The sequence below is a fragment of the Psammomys obesus genome, unplaced genomic scaffold (assembly GCF_907164565.1).
Source record: "Psammomys obesus unplaced genomic scaffold, mPsaObe1.curated_primary_1811, whole genome shotgun sequence".
Lineage (NCBI taxonomy): Eukaryota > Metazoa > Chordata > Mammalia > Rodentia > Muridae > Psammomys > Psammomys obesus.
Window position 1 is genome coordinate 19,710,018 of NW_026591598.1, and position 21,359 is coordinate 19,731,376.

At 52.3% G+C, this 21,359-nt stretch overlaps 1 protein-coding gene across 2 annotated transcripts in view; it reads right to left on the reverse strand.

Annotated features, from left to right (window-relative positions):
* Kazn (kazrin, periplakin interacting protein) overlaps positions 1-21,359 on the reverse strand; it is a 912,709-nt gene that overhangs the window by 114,294 nt on the left and 777,056 nt on the right. Inside the window, exon 1 of one of the 2 annotated variants that reach the window (XM_055611283.1) lies at positions 16,831-17,267. The exons of the other annotated variant lie outside the window; for it this stretch is intronic. Coding sequence (XP_055467258.1) covers positions 16,831-17,038 — 208 coding nt within the window. The 5' untranslated portion in view covers positions 17,039-17,267. Of the gene's footprint in view, positions 1-16,830; positions 17,268-21,359 lie in introns of those variants that run through there. 2 annotated transcript variants of the gene reach the window in all.

Genomic DNA, 21,359 nt, shown 5'->3' on the forward strand with positions numbered 1-21,359 from the left:
CTGGCTCCCAGGGCTATGGTGACAGTGCTCTCTCCAAAAAATCCTAGTACAACCTTAGCCTTCAGGGAACACAGGTAGCTCACACAGGGAACTCAGCCAGCTTTCTGAGCCAGCTAGGGTCAGCAGGACCTGTAGACAGAGCGGGGAAGACAAGAAGGAGGCCTCAGGCTGTGGAACCACAGCAGACACTCACACCAACCCCAAGAGAGGCTATCAGGGGTGCAGAGCTCCCCAGCACTGGCAGGCACCCTCGCACCCGTGTAACCCCCCCCCCCTCGTTGTCCTCCAGCCCGACTGAACAGCTGCTTCAGGAGGGAATAAAATACGCTCCACATATTTCAAACGTTTCACGTAGGAAAACTGGCAGGACTAACTTCATAAACTGTGCTACAGTAAAGTCGCTTGCTTATGACGAGACCAGTCCCATTGAGGGCTGGGGTGGGAACGGAGAGCAGCCTTCTGCCACAGCCAAGTGGCTGGGATTCCCAGATGGCGCCATCTGGGATGTCTCCCAGAGGGCACCAGATCACATCCTGGTGCCCCCACATGAAACAGGATCCTCCCTCTGGAAGCCAGGTCCAGCCAGAGGAGAGGGGGCACTTCCGGCCTGGCTCTGTTTCCCACACTCCAGGGGGCCTGGGTCTCTAGCCAATCAAGTTAATTGAAAAATTACCTTGGGCTGAGAGAACACAGGCTGGGCTGAGGGGGCAGGCTTTCAGAGATCCTGCTGGTTGGTATCCAGCTCACGGGGACTTTAGCAGTGTACAGCCAGGGAAGGCTGGAGGACCTGGGGGACACTTGGCCTTCCAGGAGTTTTGTGGCTCCAGGGCTCTCTGCTAGGCAGAAGGCCATGAAAATGCCCAGCCTCGGACTGGAGCTGTAACTGAGTTGAGTGGAGAATCTGCTTAGTATGAACGAGGCTTTGGGTTCACCTCCTGCACTGAGGGTGGCAGAGTATTCCAGCAGGAGAGGTGGAAGCAGAACCAGAGGTTCAATACTCCTTCAGTGAGGAAATCTACGTACAAAGAATAAAAAGCCAGCCCAAGGGTGCAGGCCGGTGAGTGTGGGTCCTGTTCACTTGGCTACCAGATATTGTCCCCCGGCAACACCTCATCCCAGGGTGTTATTCTGGGCTGGGCCACAGGACCGCCAAAACCCAGTCCTAGTAAGCAAAGGAAGCCTGAGATGTAGAACAGCCTCCAGATGAGTGAGGGGCTGCCTGTATCGCACAGGAAAAGATGGCGTCCTTACGCCCAGGAGGCTCTGCAATGGGCCCAGACTGCTAAATCCCAATATGAGGCCTTTAACTTTGTCTTCAAAGTGCCGCCACATCTATTAGGTTTATTATTTCAACCCAGTGGTGAGTTTTACTGTCTTCATTAGAAGGAAAAATGGTGGTTTAGCCTAGTAATCCAGGGTGGGTGGTGCCATGTAGCCTGGTCCTCCGCCCCCTCCTGTCTATCCCAGCATGCGGCCTCCTGGGCACACCCAAGGCTCTGCAGGCCGCTCTGTCCACTCCTGTCCTCCTAGGACCCCTGTCTGTCAGGACCAAGAGCATCAGTTCCAAAGTAGTCTGACCCATCCCTAGAGACCTCTGCCATCAGCTTCTGTGAGTTTCAAAATGGGAGACCACTGGGGACCCCATCACCCTATCCCACCCCCCTTTCAGGAAGCCACATCCTTCAGGACTAGACCATGAAGGAGCCCTACTGGCTGTTCTGGACTCACAGGCAGGCTTCGAACTCACAGACATCTGGCTGCCTCTGTCTCCCAAGTGCTGGGATTAAAGGCAAGTGCCACCATGCCTGGCTAAGAAAGCTATTTTTAAAAATGCTTTATTTGGCCAGGCTGGAGGTGTAGCTTGCTTGGAGGGCTTGTCTAGTACGGGCAAGGTCCTGATTTCGATACCCAGCATGTTGAAGTATGCCTATAATTCCAGCATTGAGGTGGTGGAGGCAAGGGGATCAGAGTTCAGGGTCATCCTGGGTTATTGAGAGCACTCGAGGCCAGCTTGGCCTAACCGAGTCCCTAACTAAAAACAAAAAGAGGAAAAAGAAAAATAAGAAGAGGACAAGGAAAGCACTGGGCAATGTGACCCATGAACCAACTGTATAACCAGGATCCAGAAAAATGTGGAGTTTGGGAAAGAGGGAGACATAATGCAGTGAGGGACAGTCCCCAGGAAACCCCACCACGGAGCTTCTTGTGTGGCTTCTGGCTTTAGGCACCACTGCAGAGGCAGTGTGGCTCAGTGGCGAGGGAGGAGCAGACTCTAGCCCCAGGGGTTTGGGGTGAGTCACTAACATCCATCACTGGCCCTGGCAAACCACCCTGCTGCTCTAAGGCCTGGTGCCCTCATCTGTCTTACAAGGTTGACAAGAGATTGAGTTGGTTGCTATATAAAAGAATTCAATGCAATTGAATCGGTTGCTACATTCTGGCATGTGAGAAGTACCCCTCAAGGTTGCTCCCTCCTGCTCATTCCTTGAGAGTCACATCACCTTCTCATTCTCCTCTTGCCTGCCAGCGTCGTCCCCTGAGGACTTCTGGAACCTTCTGGCCCCAAGCTTTCAGGTAGAACATTCTTTGCTGACAAGTCTTTCAGCATAGGGCTTCTGGTAGCCAGCGGCCGCTGCTCCTTGCTGTGCTAATCCTGTTCTGGCATTCTCCAATTTATGACCAGGGATGTCTGAAGCGGCTGCTGACATCCCAATAATATCTCCCATCCTCTCCACTAAAGACCTTGGCTGTCTGGCTCCCCCAACAGTTCAAAGGTCAGGCTGCTTCTAAGCCCGCAAGCTGCCTATTGGGAGAGCAGAGGGGGAAAGTATTTGAAAAATGTAAATGGAAGCACCCGGTGGCTTCCCATCCCCAACTCCCACCCAGCTCACAACCAGCTCAACAGGATACAAGACTGATACTGTGTGGACCTAAGAGCAAGGAGCAAGCAAGGGCTCCTGTGATTTACCTGTTAGTGACCCTGTGGCCCATCCTGGCCCAGGTACTCTTGGCTCAACACCTTTACGCCACGGCCTTTTGCAGCGCTGCTGGTGGCAGACAGGGCTGCAGGCCCAGCAGCTATGGCAGCCTCAACCCAGAAGCCCAAGAAATGCATCCCCAGCGACAGTCCCCCTGGCACGAGCTGCAGGGGGAGAAGAGTCAGGACAGAGTTTCCCTGGTGTCCCCTTGCAAGCCTGCTGCATGCCTCCCACAGGAAAACAAAGCTACCAGATCGCAGACTTCAGCTTGGCCCGGGGATGATGGTGGCGAGGCGTCTGACTTCAATAACGGGGAGCTGGAGGTGAAGGGGACGGGCAAGCACTAAATGTGGTAAGGTGGGGCTGGGGCTCAGTGCCAGAGAGCTTAGGGGGGGTTCCATGCCCGGCACTCAAAAACTCAGAACTCAGAAAAGAGAGGCCTGAAGGCAAAAAGTCTCTGGCATGCACGCTCCAGTCCTGCGTGTGAGCCCTCCCCTGCCAGGCTCTCTCCGGCTGAACTGTAGCTCCTGCCTCTCTCGCTTTGTCGGCTTCAAAGCATAGATACTGTGGACTACCCAGACCTTGGGCTGAGGACCTCTCTCCTGATATCTGCAGAATACTGCACATCCCTGGTGGCTGACTGAATGGAAGGAAGATGATGGATGATCGCTGGGTTCACACAAATGGCAGGGGTGGAGGTCATAAAACAAAACAATGGAATACACACAACAACACACCACACCACACCACACCGCACCGCACAGCACAGCTGGCTCGGGTTTTCAAGTGGCCCAGATGAGAGCGATATTTGCATTATCACTAACTTAGGATGAAAAATAAAAAAAGGAGAAAGTAACCCCACGATCGCTGTCCAGTCCCTCCTGGCATTGCAGGCCAAGCACCAACCTGGCTGGTGAGAACTGCTACCTACCAAATCAGTTGTGACAAAGAAATGCAGTGTCAACTTTGGTCCTTCCCTGTCCCTGACCCAGAGCAAGCCTCCTCTTAACATCCGGGAGGCCAAGTGACTCTTGGGACAAGCAGATTGCAATCTTGGGACAATTGCAGCAAAGGCCGGGCAGTTTCAGGAAAGATGGGTCCAGCTATGCGACACCCCAGAGCCCGGGTGGTACTCAGAATCTGAGGAGAGCTATGTATTTTCTAATCTAGCATTTCCCCTACACACACGCCGGTAAAGGGCTAATGCTTCAGAGATGGGGGGACGGGGTAGCCAGCCCACAGCCAGCCCAAGGAGCAGCCAGTGTGGACAGCTGTATGTGGTAGAGAAGTATGAGAAGGGCGGTGGCAGGGACATTATGGTGATCCACCACCATACGGGGTAGATTACGGGGATCCACCCGGGACCCCATCAGAGTGGCAGCAGGCACTCTGGAGTGGATGGTAGTCAAGTCCAGTTGACCAAGCCCCACAGGCAAAAAAGAAGGAGGAGGGAGGGGGACGGGGGAGGAGGAGGAGGCTTCCTCTGCTCTAGAGGAATTGCCTTAGCAGTCAAAAAAAAAAAAAAAAAAAAGGTTCAAGCCTGGCTGTGGTAGCCTTTATTTGCCGACACTTGGAAGAAAAGACCCTTATTGTCAGAGTCATGGAGACCTGGTCTATACAGCACCAGGACAGTGAGACCCTGTCTCAGCCAAAACAAAACAAACCTGCCAAACAAATACCAATAAGGTCCACATTTCCACAGCAAGGGGCAGAGCCGCACACTCGGCTCCTTCCCTCACAGGATGAATCTCCTCAGAGTGATGGCCTCTTAACCTACAGGCCCTGAATGTGGACATCATAAAACAACCAAATGGGGCTGAATAGTTGGCTTAGTGATTAAGAGCATTGGCTGCTTTTCCAGAGGACCCCAGTTCAAGTCCCAGCACCCATACAGCAGCTCATAACTGTCTGTAAAAGTGGATCAGACTCCCTCATACTTGTAGATCAAACAACAAAGGTACATTAAAACAAGCAAACAAACAAACAAAAACCTCTCAACAGTAAAAGGTTTCTGAGCACACAAAAATTAACCCAAGGTTGAAGGTGTAATGCGCCCTAGGTGCTTCTGGCAGTGCTGACCTGGGCCGCACTCTGCCACTTTCGCTGCAGCTTTGGTCTGACCACACACCATGCCCACAGCACACGCACGCCCTCATGCCACGCCATGCCACCCCAGTGGAAATGCCTGAAACTCCGCGGCTCAGAGCCAAGACTTCTGGGTTTTCACTGGACATATAGAACTTTCTGCCCTTACAGACACATTACCAGCTTACTTACGGCAAACAAAGACTTTGGGTACTTTCCTCCCAGCATGCCTCAGTGTACATCAAATGACCGCATCTTTGGATGGTGTTGCTTGGGTGCTTGCTTTTGAAAACTGCTTATTTGAGTTGCTGACTGTAAAACTCAGTCAGTAAATCTTGGCTTAGGATTAGGACAGCAATCCTAACAGTCACTGAGATGGCCCTAAACACACTTCTGCTGGTTTCTACTACGTGGTTATGTGCAGTCATGTTGTCAGGATAACTGTTAAGTTACAGAATAAAAATATCGATCAACCCTGAAAATTACAGAGGCTACTCCTGTCTCCACAGGATCATAGTCAAGATCCATAGTCAAGTTAACTGCTTCATAGCTCCAGGGGATGCCATACTCTCTACTGACACCTACAGGCACCCACACACAAGCGCACACACAGAGACACACACAATAAAAGTAATAAAATGGGAGAGATGGCTCAGTGGTTAAGTGCACCAGCTGCTCTTCCAGAGGACCTGGGTTCAATTCTCAGCATCCACATGACAGCTCACAACTGTCTGTACCTGCAGTTCCAGGGGATCTGACACCCTCACACAGACGTACACGCAGGCAGAACACCAATGTACATAAATTAAAAATAAATAAATCGTTAAAAATAATAAAATGAATATTTAAAATGCACAATTCAAAGATCCGTTTTCAGGTTTTTGTTTTGTTTTGTTTTTTTGCCTATCTGGGTCAGGTATGAGACCTAGGAAATGACATTTAAACATAACATGTTCCCAGGTGAGTCAGAGACAGATGGTCCAGGAGTCACATATAGTGGCCTCAGGGACCACCACGGCAAAACAAACATCTTAAGTTTTTATAAACAATCTGGAACCAGCCGGAGAAACATTTGGGAGCCCTGACTGCATCTGAAGTGATGATCACCCGTCACAAGGAGTCGACTTACAAATTAGCTAACTGTACCATTCAGTCCCAGAGCGGCTTCAGAACGTTCCATCAGACACCCGTCCCGTGGGGTCTGCCTCTGTTTCCCCTACTGTGAAGTGAAGCTCCTTCTCTGAAGGGCTGGTTAAAACTGACTGAAACTGTGTCTGGGCAGAGAAGGCAGCTGCAGGTCAAGAGCTAAAATTATCTCAGGTATCTTTGGTACCTTCAGGACCCATTCACACAACACGGGGCTGACCTCACCTGCTTGTGACTGTGAGGTAGGATGTCTGGAATGCACTGACTTAGCAGACCCTCGCTCCCACCAACATCAAAGCCAAGTACGACAGCAGCATCAGCGCGTCTCCGAGCCGAGCCCTCCCTCTGCTGTCACCTGCCTACCTGGTGTCCCCACAGATGGATTTGGTACTTGCTTTGATTCTCGACTTTCCCTTGTTCTGTGACTATAAAAGTTCACGTAAATTCTCTGGAAAGGGAATCCCACCTGGGCTTTAGTCACTCACATTTGGCCCAGAATAAACTCTCCCACTCTCTTGGGAGCAAAAGCAGGGTTTTGTTATCAACACTATAAAGAGGAGCAAGGTCCCTTCTAGACCATTCCTACAAAGCAGACGTTTGTACCTACACCCGAAGAGGCACAGCAGGAAAAGCGTACAGGAGTGACAGCTCTGTGACTGCCCCAGAAGCCAGAGTGAGCCTCTGTCTTTGACAGGGAGCTTCCACAATGCAAGCTTGCCTCTTTCTCAGCTGCCAGAGCGGCAGAAGGACCTCAGAGGAACGCAGGAGAGATATCGGCGGAGATGCCAGCCTACCTGACTTCGGGAGGTTTAAAGGAATGCTGCAGGGATCTGACCAGCAAAAGGCTGCCCTGGATCCTCGAGGACTCCCAGCCCAGGCCAGGCTGGTTATGGAGCCACAAACCCCAGGACTCCACAGAGATCACACCTAGAAGCCAGGACGAGGGAGCCCAGCACATAGACCAGAAGCAAAACAAACAAACAACAACAACAAAAACACTGAACCAAATCATGGCCCCAGGGTGATGCCTCGTAGAGGGCACCACAGGGCCCTGCCTGGTACTGTCAGCCTTGTAGAACTCCCCGCCTCCCAAAAAAAACCCCAGTCACGATGAAACCTAGGCCACCTTTCTGCTCTAGGCAGATTCCCCAGGCTAAGGAGACCCAAAGCTGAGTAGTCACAAATAATACGCCAGGGCCAAGAGGTGATAAGAGCCTGTTCTCCCATCCCCTTAGGTTACAACTGCAAACAGTCAAACAGGTGTCACAGCTGCAATCCTAGCACTTGAGAGGTGGCAGCAGGAAAGGTTGGGAGTTGAAAGGTGAGCCTAGGCTAACAGCTTTTGAGATGTGGTTCAGTGGCTACGGCCACTGTCTCCAAGCCTGAAAAACAGTTCAATTCCAGGGACCCACATGGTTGAAGGAGAAAGCCGATTTCCAAAGGGCATCCTCTGGGTCTTCACACTTGTAAATAAGTCAACAAACGCAAATTTTAAACAAGCAGAAATAAGGAGTGTAGGATGAATTTACTTTGATCTACTCAGTCTTGGGGCTCAGCCTGCAAGAGGGTTCAAGACAGGGTCTGCCCACATATCACCACCTAAGTCCCTGATCCCCAAGGGTGCAGAGAAGTTCTCAAGGACCTAAAGGAAACAGTCCTCCTGGGCAGAGAGGAACGAGAGGCGGCCAGAGGAAGTGCAGACAGGCGCACAGCTCAGCAAGCCTTCTTCCACAGAACCTTAGCAACAACAAAGCTGGCCAAAGGGATGTAGGGCAGGGCGCATGGAGGCTGGGCTTGGAAAGGCTGGAAAAACAGGCTCTACCGGTGGCTTTGGGGACCAGAACTTAAGAATGGATGAATCACAGACAAGAGCTGGCTTCCTCTGTCTCCTTAGCACCCGGCCAGGCCCTGTCTCCTGACAGCCACGGGACAGCAGGTTGAACAAAAGGCACAAGAATGCTGGGGCTGCCTGGGGCCCCAACTAGGACTTCTGAGGGCCAGGCTGTCTCTCTTACCACAGCAGAGGCTTGTGGGGTCACAAGACCAAGAACCGATACATGTGGGCGCCACTGGAGCCTGAGAATACAAGCCAGGGCATGGATGAAAATGGAGGTGCTGTGGGGGGAGGCCAGGAGGGGGGACTCAAACAAGTCGGGTTTAACTAGACTACGTGTCCACCGCCGACACCCATGGGAGAGAAAAGGACTCTGCTGATATCATTATTAGGTCACAGTAAAGCCGGAATGCATGGCACCTCCTCCAAATCCAACCTGACCCCAAAAAGGCAAAGGACAAAGGTTTTCAAAGTCTGGTCTACAGAATGCTACATGAAAACATGAAGCTGGAATGTGGCTCGGCTGGTGCTTGCCTCAAGGCGCACAAGGCCATGGGCTGGATCCCCAGCACTGCATAAAGGAACAACAAACAAACAAACAAACAAACAAACAGCATTGTCATGTGCCTGTAATCCCAGAAACTGGGAGGTCGAAACAGGAGGGTCAAGAAGTTCAAGGCCAGCCGGAAATAAGCGCCCCTGTTTCAAAAAGGATTTATCATAACAACAAAAATAGCCCGCTCTCTTAAGCACACAGAGTCTCTAACCTGGTGGTGTGGTAGTGCATAACAGTGATATCTGAGCATTCTACTGTCTCTGCGAGTTTGAGGCCAGCCTGGTCTACACAGAGAGTTCCAGGTCAGCCAAGGCTATACAGTGAGACCCTGCCTCCAAAGAAGAAGAGCAGGAGGAGGAGGGGAAAAGGGAAGGAGAAAGTATTGCTGTTGTTATTATTATTCAAGGTCATCCTCAGCCACAAGGCGAATTCTAGGCCAGCCTGGGAGAGCCACAGCTAAAAAAAAAACAAAATAACCCTACATAGTAGCCAGCACCACTACTGTGACCTATCCCAACAGCTTCAGCCTCCTGGGAGGAGTCAATGAAGAGGAAAGAGAGCTACATCCCAAGAGCCTCATACGACTTTCATTAAAACCCATCTGACCAAGTAGACCACCACTCATGGCTTCTGGGTGTATGTCCCTTCCCAGGCTTCAGTTTCCCCACCACAGAACAGACTTACTCAGCCCTGCTTGGGCCTCCCACTCAAGGGTCTGTGTTCTGGGTTCCCACACAGCAAGGGCGGGTGGGGACGGAACGCCTCTTAGCGTGGATCAACTAGTGGGGTTCCACTGGGAGGGTGTTAAGGGTGGATTCTCTGAAGGACAGTGAGGTAGGAGCAGCTTGGGTGCTGGATGCCTCAGGGGCGAGGGGGAGCCGACAGGCCCGGCTGAACAGCTCACACCCCTGTTAATCTCAGCATTTAGGAGGCTGAGGCAGGAAGGGCTGAGTGTGAGAGATCTGTCTCACACACACACACACACACACACACACACACACACACGCACGCACGCCAGTGCAACCTGCAGTCTCAGAATTTAAGAGATGAAGGTAAGAGGTCCAAGAACTTAAGGTCATCCTCAGCTGTACACCAAGTTCAAGGTCAGCCTGGGCTACATGAGAACCTGTCTCACAAGGAAGCAAACCTAGAATTAAGGTTTCCAGTATCTCAGCTTCTGCCGTGGATCAAAAACTACAGGGAATGATGGCCCTGCAGAAGGCAGGGCTTCTTTGGGTCTCAATGGTTTCATCTGTAAGATGGGGAGAATGCCAGCTGTCTCTTGGCCACAGGAATCAACAGACAGCTCGGCAGGCCGGGAGCAAATGAGCTGGCCATTAACAGGCCCTGCCCCCAGGAAAGGACGCATTCTTCCCTGCCCTAAGGAAAGGGCACATTCTTTCTTTTCTGCCTGGGTGCACAGGGTTTCAAAGTTACCAGCCTGGAGTCAGGGCTGTGCAGGTGGCTGTGGGAACAAAGGGCCCAGGAGACCCGGCGTTGGCGTTGTTTTCACTTCTTTGTCAGCCTCCAGGGAGGGCCTTCTGAAGCTTCCACACAATTAAAAGGCATGAACCACATTCAATGCCTGTGATAAAGTTACAGCCCAAACTAGCCCGAGCCACCTTCCTAATCCAGGCACCTGCAGATCAGCCACCAGGTGCCAGGTGTTCTCCGGTAGAGTTCCCCCAAATCCAGCCATGTTCACTGGGGACAGACACCATGCTGCCCTCCCTGTCTCCTCTCCACAGCCAGGGTTCAGGGCCAGGGCCGGACACATCGGGTCTCACATACCTGCAGCTCCCACCTGGCTGTGAATTCCTTCCAGATCGGGGGTTTCTGCAGAGGCTGCAGGGCCGTGGGTATTGGGCAAGAGCTGAGAGGAATCCCCATGAGCAGAGTACCCCATCTGGCCTCTTTTGAAAGCATCCAAGCAGCAGACGAGGGAGAGCCTGAACTCCCCACCATCATGCAGGCTCCCACAGGGACTGCAGAGGAGGTGGTCCTTGGGAATTGGTGGTGAGCCCGATGTCCCACCTCCCCGGAAGGCACTCATCTGACACACACAACATCCAACACCTTTGCCGAGAGTAAATCCATTAAAATAACTACACACACGCACGTGCACGAGCTCGCGAGCACCTCCTCACTGCAGCTGGCCTCTCTGGAGTGTTTTAAGCCCTCAGTGACTCAGAGCCAGTACCGGGCTCCCGGGTGATCGCCTTGGCCAGCTTTAATGATGTGTTGGCTGGGCTTATCTGCCGGGGTAAAGACCTGTCTGCTCACAAATCCACTGGCTCTACCGTATGTGACAGCGTGCCCTATGAGGACAGAGGAAGACGTCAGGGTGGTACATGCTTCTTCCCTTGAGATGACTAAAAGAAGTAGAACCCCTCCTTCCACCAGACTGAGTGACATACGGCCCAGGGAACTCAGAATGGAATATTACAGGGAACATGAGGGGTGTCTGGCCGCCATTGTGAAGAATCCCCAATGACTCGCAAGGCCAAAGCAGCAGCCAGTTCTTCCAAGACACTTGCTTGACCAAATCCCAGTATACACCCGCCTCGTGGTGCACATGAGGAACCCCAGCATGTGTGGTGGGGGTCAGGGGATGGGACAGGAGAGGCAGGGGATCAGGGTTCAGCCTGGGCTACAGGAGACTTTCACACACCAAAAAAACCAAAACCTCAAAAGCCGAGACAACAATGACATAGGTGGCATTTCACACACAGTCCCCTGATCGTGCCAACAGCACCAGGCCCCACAAGTAACAAGGACACTAATTAGACTTCTGTCCAAGCTCTCAAGTGGGTAAAAGGAACCTCCATTTTATAGAAGGATAAACTGAGGCTTGGGATGTTCGGTAACTTATTGGATGCCACACAGCTTGGAAGGGGCGGAGCACAGGAGTTCTAACAGGTGTGTATTTATTTCTAGCATTGCTGTTGCCATGCGGGGGGCCACCCACCTGGAGGAGGATAAGAGTCACTCCAAAGCACTGAACCACCACAAAAGCACAGGGGGTCACCCGGAAGCGTATTACACCCCTGGTTACCTGACAGCACAGGCCCTGGTGACCTCCGCCCTGCCCGACCGCATGGGGATGGTTAATGAAGCCAGCTGATCTTAGTGGTCAGCTGCCAGGAGCACCCCAGTGCCCAGCAGAAGGCCCTTGCAAAGTGGGCAACAGAAAGATCTCTCGCTAAAGTTGCAAACGCCCAAAGATGAATTAATACTGGCGCTGCTTAAACCAGGAGCATGGAGAAGACAAACGTTTTGCCTTTTGTGAGACAAAAAAAAGAAGCAGGTGATGGTGGTCGAGGCGGCACAAGCCTTTTATCCTAAGGCTGAGAGGCATCTGAATCTCAGAATTTGAAGTCAGCCAGGTCCGAGATGGCCAAGGCTACACAGAGAAACCCTGTCTAGGAAACAAACAAGCCCCCCCAAAACACAAACAAACGAAAAAGTTAAAAGGAAAAAAAAAAGTTTAATAAAGGGTCTGCTTCCTTGAGTATGACACATGGTTTTTCCGTTCCTCCAAATTTAGGGTCGACAAGTATACTCCCAGGCTCTGCTACCCACTGCCTGTGTGACCTTGGGCAAGTCCCTCAACTTTTCCAAGCACGGGTTTCCTTGGCAACCACATCTACTCCTGGCTGTTAGGAGGTCAGATTAAGACAAGCTTTCTTGTTTAGTTGAAGCTGAGATGGGCTCAAGGGAGCCGTGCACCAGGGTATTCTAACTGGTGTTCGGGCATGAAACAAAAGGGAAACAAAGTAACAACGTCATCAAGATTTCAGAAAGGGTGGGGCGGGCTCAGGACCCAGCTCCGTCTTAGGAGCTCCTGGAACACTTGTAAGTACTCTGGCTTGGTCTCTCCAGGGACTTTGTTTCTTTTAAATTCTTATCTTCCATGCCTGGTGGTGGTATCCCATGCCTTTCATCCCAGCACTGGGCAGGCAACAGGCAGGCAGATCTCTGAGTTCAAGGCCAGCCTGGTCAACAGAGTGAGTTCCAGGACAGCCAGGACTACACAGAGAAAGCCTGTCTCTAAACAAACAAATAACAAAGGCCCAAAAGGTACATCGTAAACCAGACACAGTGGCCCAGGCTTCAATCCCAGCCCTCTGAAAGTAGATCAGAAATTCAAGGGATGGTGACGTAGCTGAATCGAGGCCAGCTTGGAACAGAGGGGATCATGTCTCAAGAACAAAGAAACAAAACAACAAACTAAAAACCAGCAAGTTAGAGGCAGACAGATTAAGCGTCTAGTCCACGGAGACACTTCCTTTTCCAAACTTGGAATGTCAGCCAACGCAGTATGGCCTCTTACCTCAGGGTCTCAGCACCCAAAAGCCTCACTTTATAGGTCTCTGACCACACCCCCTAACACCGGGTATCCTCGGGTCCCACCAGCCAGAGCCCCTCCCAGCTCCATTTTTCTCCATGACACTTTCCCTTTTCCATTCCTGAAAAAGTCTACCTTGGACACATCTGTTAATGGGAAGTCTCCCACTGCAGCTAAACGCCTTGGAAACCTGACTGCCATTGTTTTTGCTACTATATCCCTGACAGCTCCAACGGCACCTGGCTCTGAGCAGGTGTTCAAAATACGACTGAATGGACAATGACTGACAAGCAAAATTCTACTCATGTTTCTAGTTTAAGAACACTTAGTGGAGGGAAGGGTTGGGAGAGAGATGGCTCACTGGTTAGGAGCACTGGCTGCTCTTCCAGAGGTCCGTGGTTGGATTCCCAGCACCCACATGGTGGCTCACAACCACCTGTAATGGAACGGGATTGCCCCTTCCGGCGTGCATGAAAACAGAGCACTCATATACAGAAAATAACTCTAACAAACAAACAAACAAACAAAACACCTGGTGAGCACCTAACTCATTCTGCAGTATGATTCTGAGATCATACAAGCAACCTGCATCCTCTGCTGTGGTCACTGGTCCATTTACCCTACAGGCTAGAGCTTTTCCATTTTCCTGGTCACTCTCCCAGGACCATCAACCCCGTAGATCTCAGGGCAGGCATCCTGAGCAATGTCAAGGTGCCCAGACCTCCAGCCTGAGGCAAAATGTCCCTTCCCAGACTGTTTCATCCAGCAAGGCATCTCTTCAGATCCTTAAACGGAGCACCGTGTTCAGCGTGGGACAAACTGGAAGTCTAAGAGGAGTGGCTGCCGAGCCTGGCTGCAATGTTTATTTCCCCAACAGCTTCGGCTTGTGGTTCTAAGGCAAAGGGTTCCCATTTCCTTCCTAGAAGAAAACTCCCATAAACAGAAACCATTTCCGCGCTGGCTGCTGCGGCATGCAGCCATCATCAAAACTCTGTCCATGAAGACACAGGGGCAATGGGATGCAAAGCTGGCTCAGTAGCTAAGAGCGCTTGCTGTTCTTGCAGAAGACCAGAGTTGGCCTCCCAGCGCCCACATCAGGTGGCTCACAACCACTGATGACTCTAGTTCCGTTCCAGGTGATGCGATCACCTCCTCTGGCCTCTGAGGTTACCCACACACGTGCACATAGACACATATACATACACATGAATAAAAATTAAGTCAAGCTTAAATTAAAAAAAGGACCAGACACAAGGGCTGGAGTTGTAGCTCAATGGTTAATGTTTGCCTAGTGTACACGAGGTCCTGGGTTTGAGTCCCGGCATCTCATGAAACTGGCATGGTGGCGCGTGCCGATAAGCCCAGTGCTCAGGCTGTGAAGTCATGAGGATCAGAAACTGGAGGTTTCCTCAGCTACATATAGTTTCACTGGGCTACAGAAGACCCTGTAAAGGAAGGAAAGAGGATGGGAGAGAAGGGAGAGAGGGAGGCAGGGAAACGGAGATGAAGGCAGTGACTAACTGGAGAGAGGCCTGCTGCTGTGACCTGGTCTCCTGCAGGAATGCCACCAATGATTTGGGAAAGGCCATCTCCAACACCCTCTCCCCTACAGGGATGTGCAAACACTGTGGAAAACAACCAGGGTCAGATGTAAGAGGCAGGCGTTTCCCATTCACAGCATGCCATGAGGATATTGTTATCATGAGCACAGGAATGGAGGCCATCCAGACAGAGTCAACAACTGTATCGCCACCCAGCCATCTTCCATATGTCTACATAATGACAGCTTCCACAGCCACAACACATGGGCCTCAGATCCCTGAAGCCTTCTTACCGATGGGTCAAAAGTCATGACACACACGGTTCAAAAGGGCAGAGACAGGCAGACGGCATCACAGCCTAATAGGAAACTGAGTCCCTGGGTAGTGACAGGTGGTTCAGGAAGTATGCCAGGTATGAGACAGCCAGGACTAACGTTAATTATGCACTTGCTATGACATAGGCTAGGGGCTCACTCACTTGTTCTCGCTCTCTTCTTCTTTAAGAAAAAAATATATTTATGTATGGGGCACAGTAGGGGGTACCATAGATGTGTGGAGGCCAGGGGACTACTCTCCTCTTCCGACATGTGGATCCTTAGGGAACGGAACTTGGGTTGTTAGGCTTGGCAGGAAGTGCTGTTTCCCACTGAGCCATCTCACCTGCCAGCTTTCTCTTTTATATTGGAGAGCAAACCTCGCTCCTCGGATACGCTTGGCATGCGCGCTACCATTGAGCTGAACTGTACTTTTTGAGGCAGGGTCTCACTGAGCAGCCCAGGGTGCTCTGTAGCATCACCAGTAGTGAGCACCTGGAATGACAGGTCAGTGCCTCTACGTCAGGCTGACACACAGCATCTCCTAAACGATCACATCCGTAGTGGGTACCAGTTTCCACTGTGGGTAAACGGAGTCTCAAGGAGACAGCATAACTTGCTTAACCTGTACGCTGTTGTACCCAGCTGGCTCCTTCTCAAAGGAAAAGAATTACTTGGCAGGTAATCTGTGGGGCCCTCAGCCCAGGGTTCCCTCCCTGGGAGAGGTAATCGCATGCTAGGCTTTGCCATGCAACAGACAGAACCTGAGGTGTCCAGGCCAGGCCTGGTAGCCAGTGCCTGTAATCCTAGCATGGCAGAGGATCTGGAGTTCAAGGTCGGCCTGAGATACAGCCTAAGACCCTGCCTCAGAAAGAGATAATGTGAAATGCCAGCACCAAGGTTTAAGACAGTGAGAATTCTTAAGTGGGTTTTTCTGTCTCCAACTGAATGGATAGAACACAGCCTCACTCTCAGGTAGGGTTTCTGGGCACCGCACGAAAATTACTACGACATAGTAAGGTGTTCAATAATTAAAAAAAAAAAAAAAAATCCGGTGCACTTCCGTTGCTTTTGTTAAAGTGTTCAAACTGAAGGATGACAGGCTCTTCTCGGAAAAGCCTGCAGACTTCCATCTAAATTGTTTTCCCCTCAGAGCCAGGCGGGTCCAGGGTTCCTGCCCCCACCCATCCATGACTTAACTTGGGGGCGGGCGGAGGGAGACAGCTGAGACGGGAATGGGCGCCCCCACGGGGCGCATTTAAACACAGAACCACTCACTGTACTCTACTTGGGGGGGATTGGCCAAACACACGCTATTAGATGCCGGTGCCTGAGCTTCCCACCGCTGCAATTTCTCCAGGAGTTAAAAGTGAACGTAGCAATCTCGCTCCGCTTGAGCAAATGCGAGTGGCGAAAGCGAAGGGACGCTCTTTTCCAAACTTAAGGCTACCAGATGGGTTACGGACACTGTACGGGAGCTCGACCCAACATTGCACACTTGCTCCGGGTCCTGCCAGGTGCCCTGAAGGCATCTGGCTTGCAGGACCCTGACAAACATGGATTTAAACTCTCTCCTTGTAGTGCTTTCGGGAGGTCGAGCCAGGGAGCCAGAGAGCCCAAGAACTCAGCTCCTAAGCTGAAGCATTCCCAGGGGCCATCCAAACAACTTGCACCGGGCTAGACCCTTTCCCACGCTCTGAGTCCAGCCGGGAGCGGAGTCTGCGGGTGCCATGGGATCACAAGACCCTCACAGGCATGACCCTGACCTTTCTCCCTGCAATCCTCTTGAGGTTCTGGAATGGGGGAGGGGCGCCTACGGAGACTCCCGAGACCCCAGCTCCCAAGCTGAAGAACTCCTTTAGCCCCGGACGCCTCCGGCCGCACCCACCCAGCGGCGCTTGGAGACACAACTTTGCCACCAGCAGCTCCGAGCTCCCGGCCCCGAGCGCCCCCGCGCGCCCGGCCCCGGCGGCTCCCGGACTCCGGGGCCTGCAGCCTTGCCGCCCTGCCGACCCCGCTAGCACCTACCCGCCTGGCTTCCACAGCCATCTGCTGCATCGCGGACTGTCCCAGCTCTCTGCTGCTCTCGGGGCCCAGCAGCGTCCGCGCATAGCTCGCAGGCTCCGGGCTCCGGGGCGCGAGCAGGCCCGGTGTCCCGCCCGCAGGACGGAGCCGGCTGGCCGTGTGCCGCAAGCTGGCGGACGCGCTCCCACGAGCCCGAGTCGGCCGCCCGCATCCCGTGTTGCCCGGGACGCGAGTCCCCACGGCGGCGCGCGGGGCTCCGACGGCGGACGCCCGGCTCACAGCCCGCGGAGCCGCCGCCGCATCGGGCCGCCCACGCGCGCCCGGACAGCGATCTCAGCCCCACCGGACGCCGGGCAGTCCGCGGCCGCCGCACCGGAGGAATCCGGCGCGATCCTCTCACGTGGGAAAAACTCCAGATCCTGGGGCTCCTCCTCCCGTCCCTTCCGGGCTGAAGAGGTACCCTCTGGCCACACCCCTCACCCTCATACCACGCCCTCTACTCGACCACGCCCACGCTCCCCTCCTCCTTGGCGCCTACTCCTCCAGGCCCCGACACACTACCCCGCGTGTCTGGCCCCAGGCAACTTCTTGTCCCGCCCCCCCCCCCCCCCCCTCCGAACCTCCTCCCCGCCCCAGCACCTCTTAGAGAAACCCAGGATAAGAAAGGTAGGTGGCGATGTCCCAAGGATCCAGAGTCACCGTACTCCGGCCTGAGTGCGCCAGAAGAAAGGCTGCAGGCCTGTTCTTGGTCCTCGTGGGTGCTGGCTGGTGAAGTGATGTCCTAGTGTTAGGGGACAGAGCTTTACTAGGCCAGCCAGGCTCAGGACGAGATAGTACTTTGGAGGATGGGCACCCACGGTTGGAGTGGCCTGGAGTGGGTATTCCAAGGGTTGGCCCCGCGCCTGTGAAGTGCTTTGCAGCTGGGAGACCCTTTTGATCTGAGATTACAATGCTCTTTAGAGGGACTAATTATTTCCCCGCAGCCCCAGGAGCCAGGGCTGGCTTCGCCCTCCTGTAGACTGCGGGGAGCCAAGCTACACAGCCAGGTGGAGTTCCCGACCTCACCACCACTACCACTACAAGCAGCGTGGACCCCAGGCCGGGCTCTATGACCCTTGACTCTCCCTGTCCCAGCCTGACAGCTGTTGAGTCTCTCCAACAAGCTATGGGAACAAAATTACTTGCCTCCAAGTCTGAAACTTCTACAGTCACTCCCCTGAGCGCGCAGGAGAAGCCCCACCTCCCCTCGACCATGGCTTGGCTACTACCATTGCCTTCCATTCCCTTCCCTCTGGGAAACTGGCCCAGCTGGGGAGTCTACAATGGTGCCAAGACTCTCCTCTCTATCCCCTAACTCCGAGCCCTGATCACCATGGAGGCCATGGGGCATGCCAAGAACTGCTGCTGGTGTCCCTAACAGTACAAGAAAACTGCCCATGTCTTAAACAGCCAGCCTTTCCAGCAGAGGGACCTGGCACCGACCTTCAGCAAGGGCCTCAAGCCCTCTGCCTTTGCTAGAATGAGAAGCAGAACAGGAAAGCGTTCTCTGAATCCTTGAAGGTGGAAAAGCTGGGAACACCCTTTCCAGGCCCTAGATGCTGGAGAAATCTCATCTTGGAGACACCTCGTGTGTTCGTGTGTGTGTGTGTGTGTGTGTGTGTGTGGTGGACTGGGGGGAGGTAGGCACAAGAGGGAAAGAAGATGAGACACAAATGAACACAGGAAGTGCTGAGGGAGGGAGGTTTCATTAGGGCATTAGGGCTGTGTTCTTTGGACGTAACCTCTGCCCCTTATGTCCTGGTTATTTTTGATTGTCAACCAGATTTCACCCTAGAGCTGCCTGGGAAAAGAGAACCTCAACTGAAGAACGGCATGGCTCATACTGGCCTGTGCTACCATCTTCACTAATAACTGAGATGGGCGGGCCCAGTCCATTATGGGTGGTACCATGTCTTGGCTGTATAAGAAAACCAGCTGAGCAGGAGCCACCCAGTGAGCAAACCAGCTAACGGTGTTTCCCCGTGGTTCTTTCATTGCCCTGACTTCCTTCAGTGATGGACTGTGACCTGAAAATATAAGCTGAGGTAAACCCTTTCTTCCCTTAAATTGCTTTCGGTCCTGGTGTTTATTACAGCAACAGAAAGCAAACTGGAACACCTTGTCTAGTAAATGTTTTGCAGAAGTTGGACATAGTGGCTTAGCAAGCTGTGGCAGGAGGAATTCCAGGCCAGCCTCAGCAGTACAGTGAGTTCCCAGCTAGCCTAAGCTACAGTATCAAACTGGGCCCAGGAAAACAGCAACAACAAAATAAAGCTGCTTAGAATTTCACTTCCACAAAGAAGACACTTTTCCCACAGTTACTAAAGTAGAATGAACTCCTGTCCACATTCTGTTTCCCCACTTCCTGTTTTTTTTTTTTTCCTGGTTTTCCATATAGGGTTACTCTGTATAGCTCTGGCTCTCCTGGAACTCACTCTGTAGACCAGGCTGGCCTCAAAATGATAGAGATCCACTTGCCTCTGCCTCTCAAGTGAAAAGGCGTGTGCCACCATGGCCCGATTTTTTTTTTTTAATTCATGTAATTCATTATGTTGCCCTAACTACCCTAGAACTCACTAGGTACGAGAGGGTGGCCTTAAACTTGCCTTGACTCTCCTGCCTGAGTGTTGATGATTACTGGTATGAGCCACCATGCCTATTTTCTCAGTCTTGTTAGAGACATGCCCTTAGTTCCAAGATAAGGGAAAACACCGCCAGAGCTCGGGAAGATAACACTGGGGCGTGGCAGGGACTTTGTGATCTGTCCCTGTGGAGGAAACCACAGACTTATGCACAGGAATGCGGGCTCAGTGTCTCCAGGCACTCTTCTAGTTTGGGATGTTGATAATTCTTTAAAACTGCAGAGCAAGGGGCCAGAGCAACGACTCAGCAGTTAGGAGCACTCGCTCCTCTTCCAGAGGACGCAGGTTGAGTCCCAGCACCCACGTGGCCGCTCAAACAACTGTAACCCCCGTCCCAGGGAATCTAAGGCTTTTTTCTGACCTCACTGGGCACCAGGCACCCATGCGGTGCACAGACATACAAGCAAGCAAAACACTCATCACATAAAATAAATACATTAAAAAAAAAAAAAAGGAACAACCTCCAGAATAGAGGAAGAGTAACAAAGCAAATGTGTCTACAGGTTTCCAGGTAGCCCGTTGGCTACAGATTCTCTCTCCAGGGCAACTTCGAAGAAGCTTGCACATTTCAGTCATCCCGACCATTCCCAAGGTCACAGCCCTGGGGAATTTCCACCGCTCTCCTTACTCAGCATAGTTAGGCCCTGGCTGAGTGTGTGAGCGTGTGTTCACGCCCCATGCTGAAGATCAGAACATCACATGAAAGATGGGTTCACTTTACTTTCTCTAGTTTTCTGGGGGTTTCCAGGATGCCTGGGCTTCCCCTCCCCGGCTCCCAGTCTCCTGCTCATGGCGTTCCTTGCAGGCAAGATCCTGCTAGTCAAGGCTGAGCCATGTAGTCCGCCAGAACACTATCTGCTAGGTGCTACCTCCAGGAATGTTCTGGGAAACACTGGGCCCTCATTCCTGTGCACAAGTCTATGATCTCTTTCACAGGAAGTAAGCACAGTCCCTGACAAGCCTTAGAAGGCTACCCAAGGCCCAGGAGACCTTTCTGTTCAGATCTACAAGAAGATCTGGGAGCCAGGTACTGATAACTCATATCTTCCTGGAGTGGCCTAGATAGGCCCCACAAAGGAACACGTCAGGGCTTGCTGTTAACATGGGTTCCAGCTGTGACTTCACAGGGGTTCCCGGGCTTCGGAGGGCCTTGTGCTGGGAATCACGGCTTTGCTGATGTTTCACAATTCTTAATGTGTGCATGTGGCTCATCTTGTGCTCATGTGTGCATTCATGTGTATGGAGCCTGCGGACTAGCTTGGGTGCTACCTTGTGCCTGGATTTTCTTTTTTTGGTTCTTTTTGTTTTTCAAGACAGGGTTTCTCTGTGTAGCTTTGGCTGTCCCAGAACTCACTCTGTAGGCCAGACTGGCCTTGACTGGAACTCTCAGAGATCTGCCTGCCTCTGCTTCCTGAGTTATTAATTTTTGTTGTTATTATTTTCAGACTAGGGCCTTGTGTTGCCTTAAGACCTAGAAATTCACACTTGTGAAGGACCTACTGGAAACCAGTGCTGGGGGAAGCTGTGGTGGGGGTTCAGTTTGCTCTGTCTTTGGCCTCTGCTGGGTAGCAGAAGGGAAGACGTAGACATCAGAAAGGGGGTTGGGGTTGATGCATTCCCATCAGCCCTTGTGTATACTCGTTTGACCGTCTGGAGGATTTAGAGCCCAGTGGTTGGGAAATCAAGAGGTGAGGGAGAAGCACAGTCCAGCCAGTGGGCAGGGACTGCTCTGGTCTGGGCTCTGGGGCCAGATGGTATCCCCTGATCCTGACCTCAGGCTGACAGGGAGCCACTAAATAATAATAATAATAATAATAATAATAATAATAATAATAATAATAATAATAATAA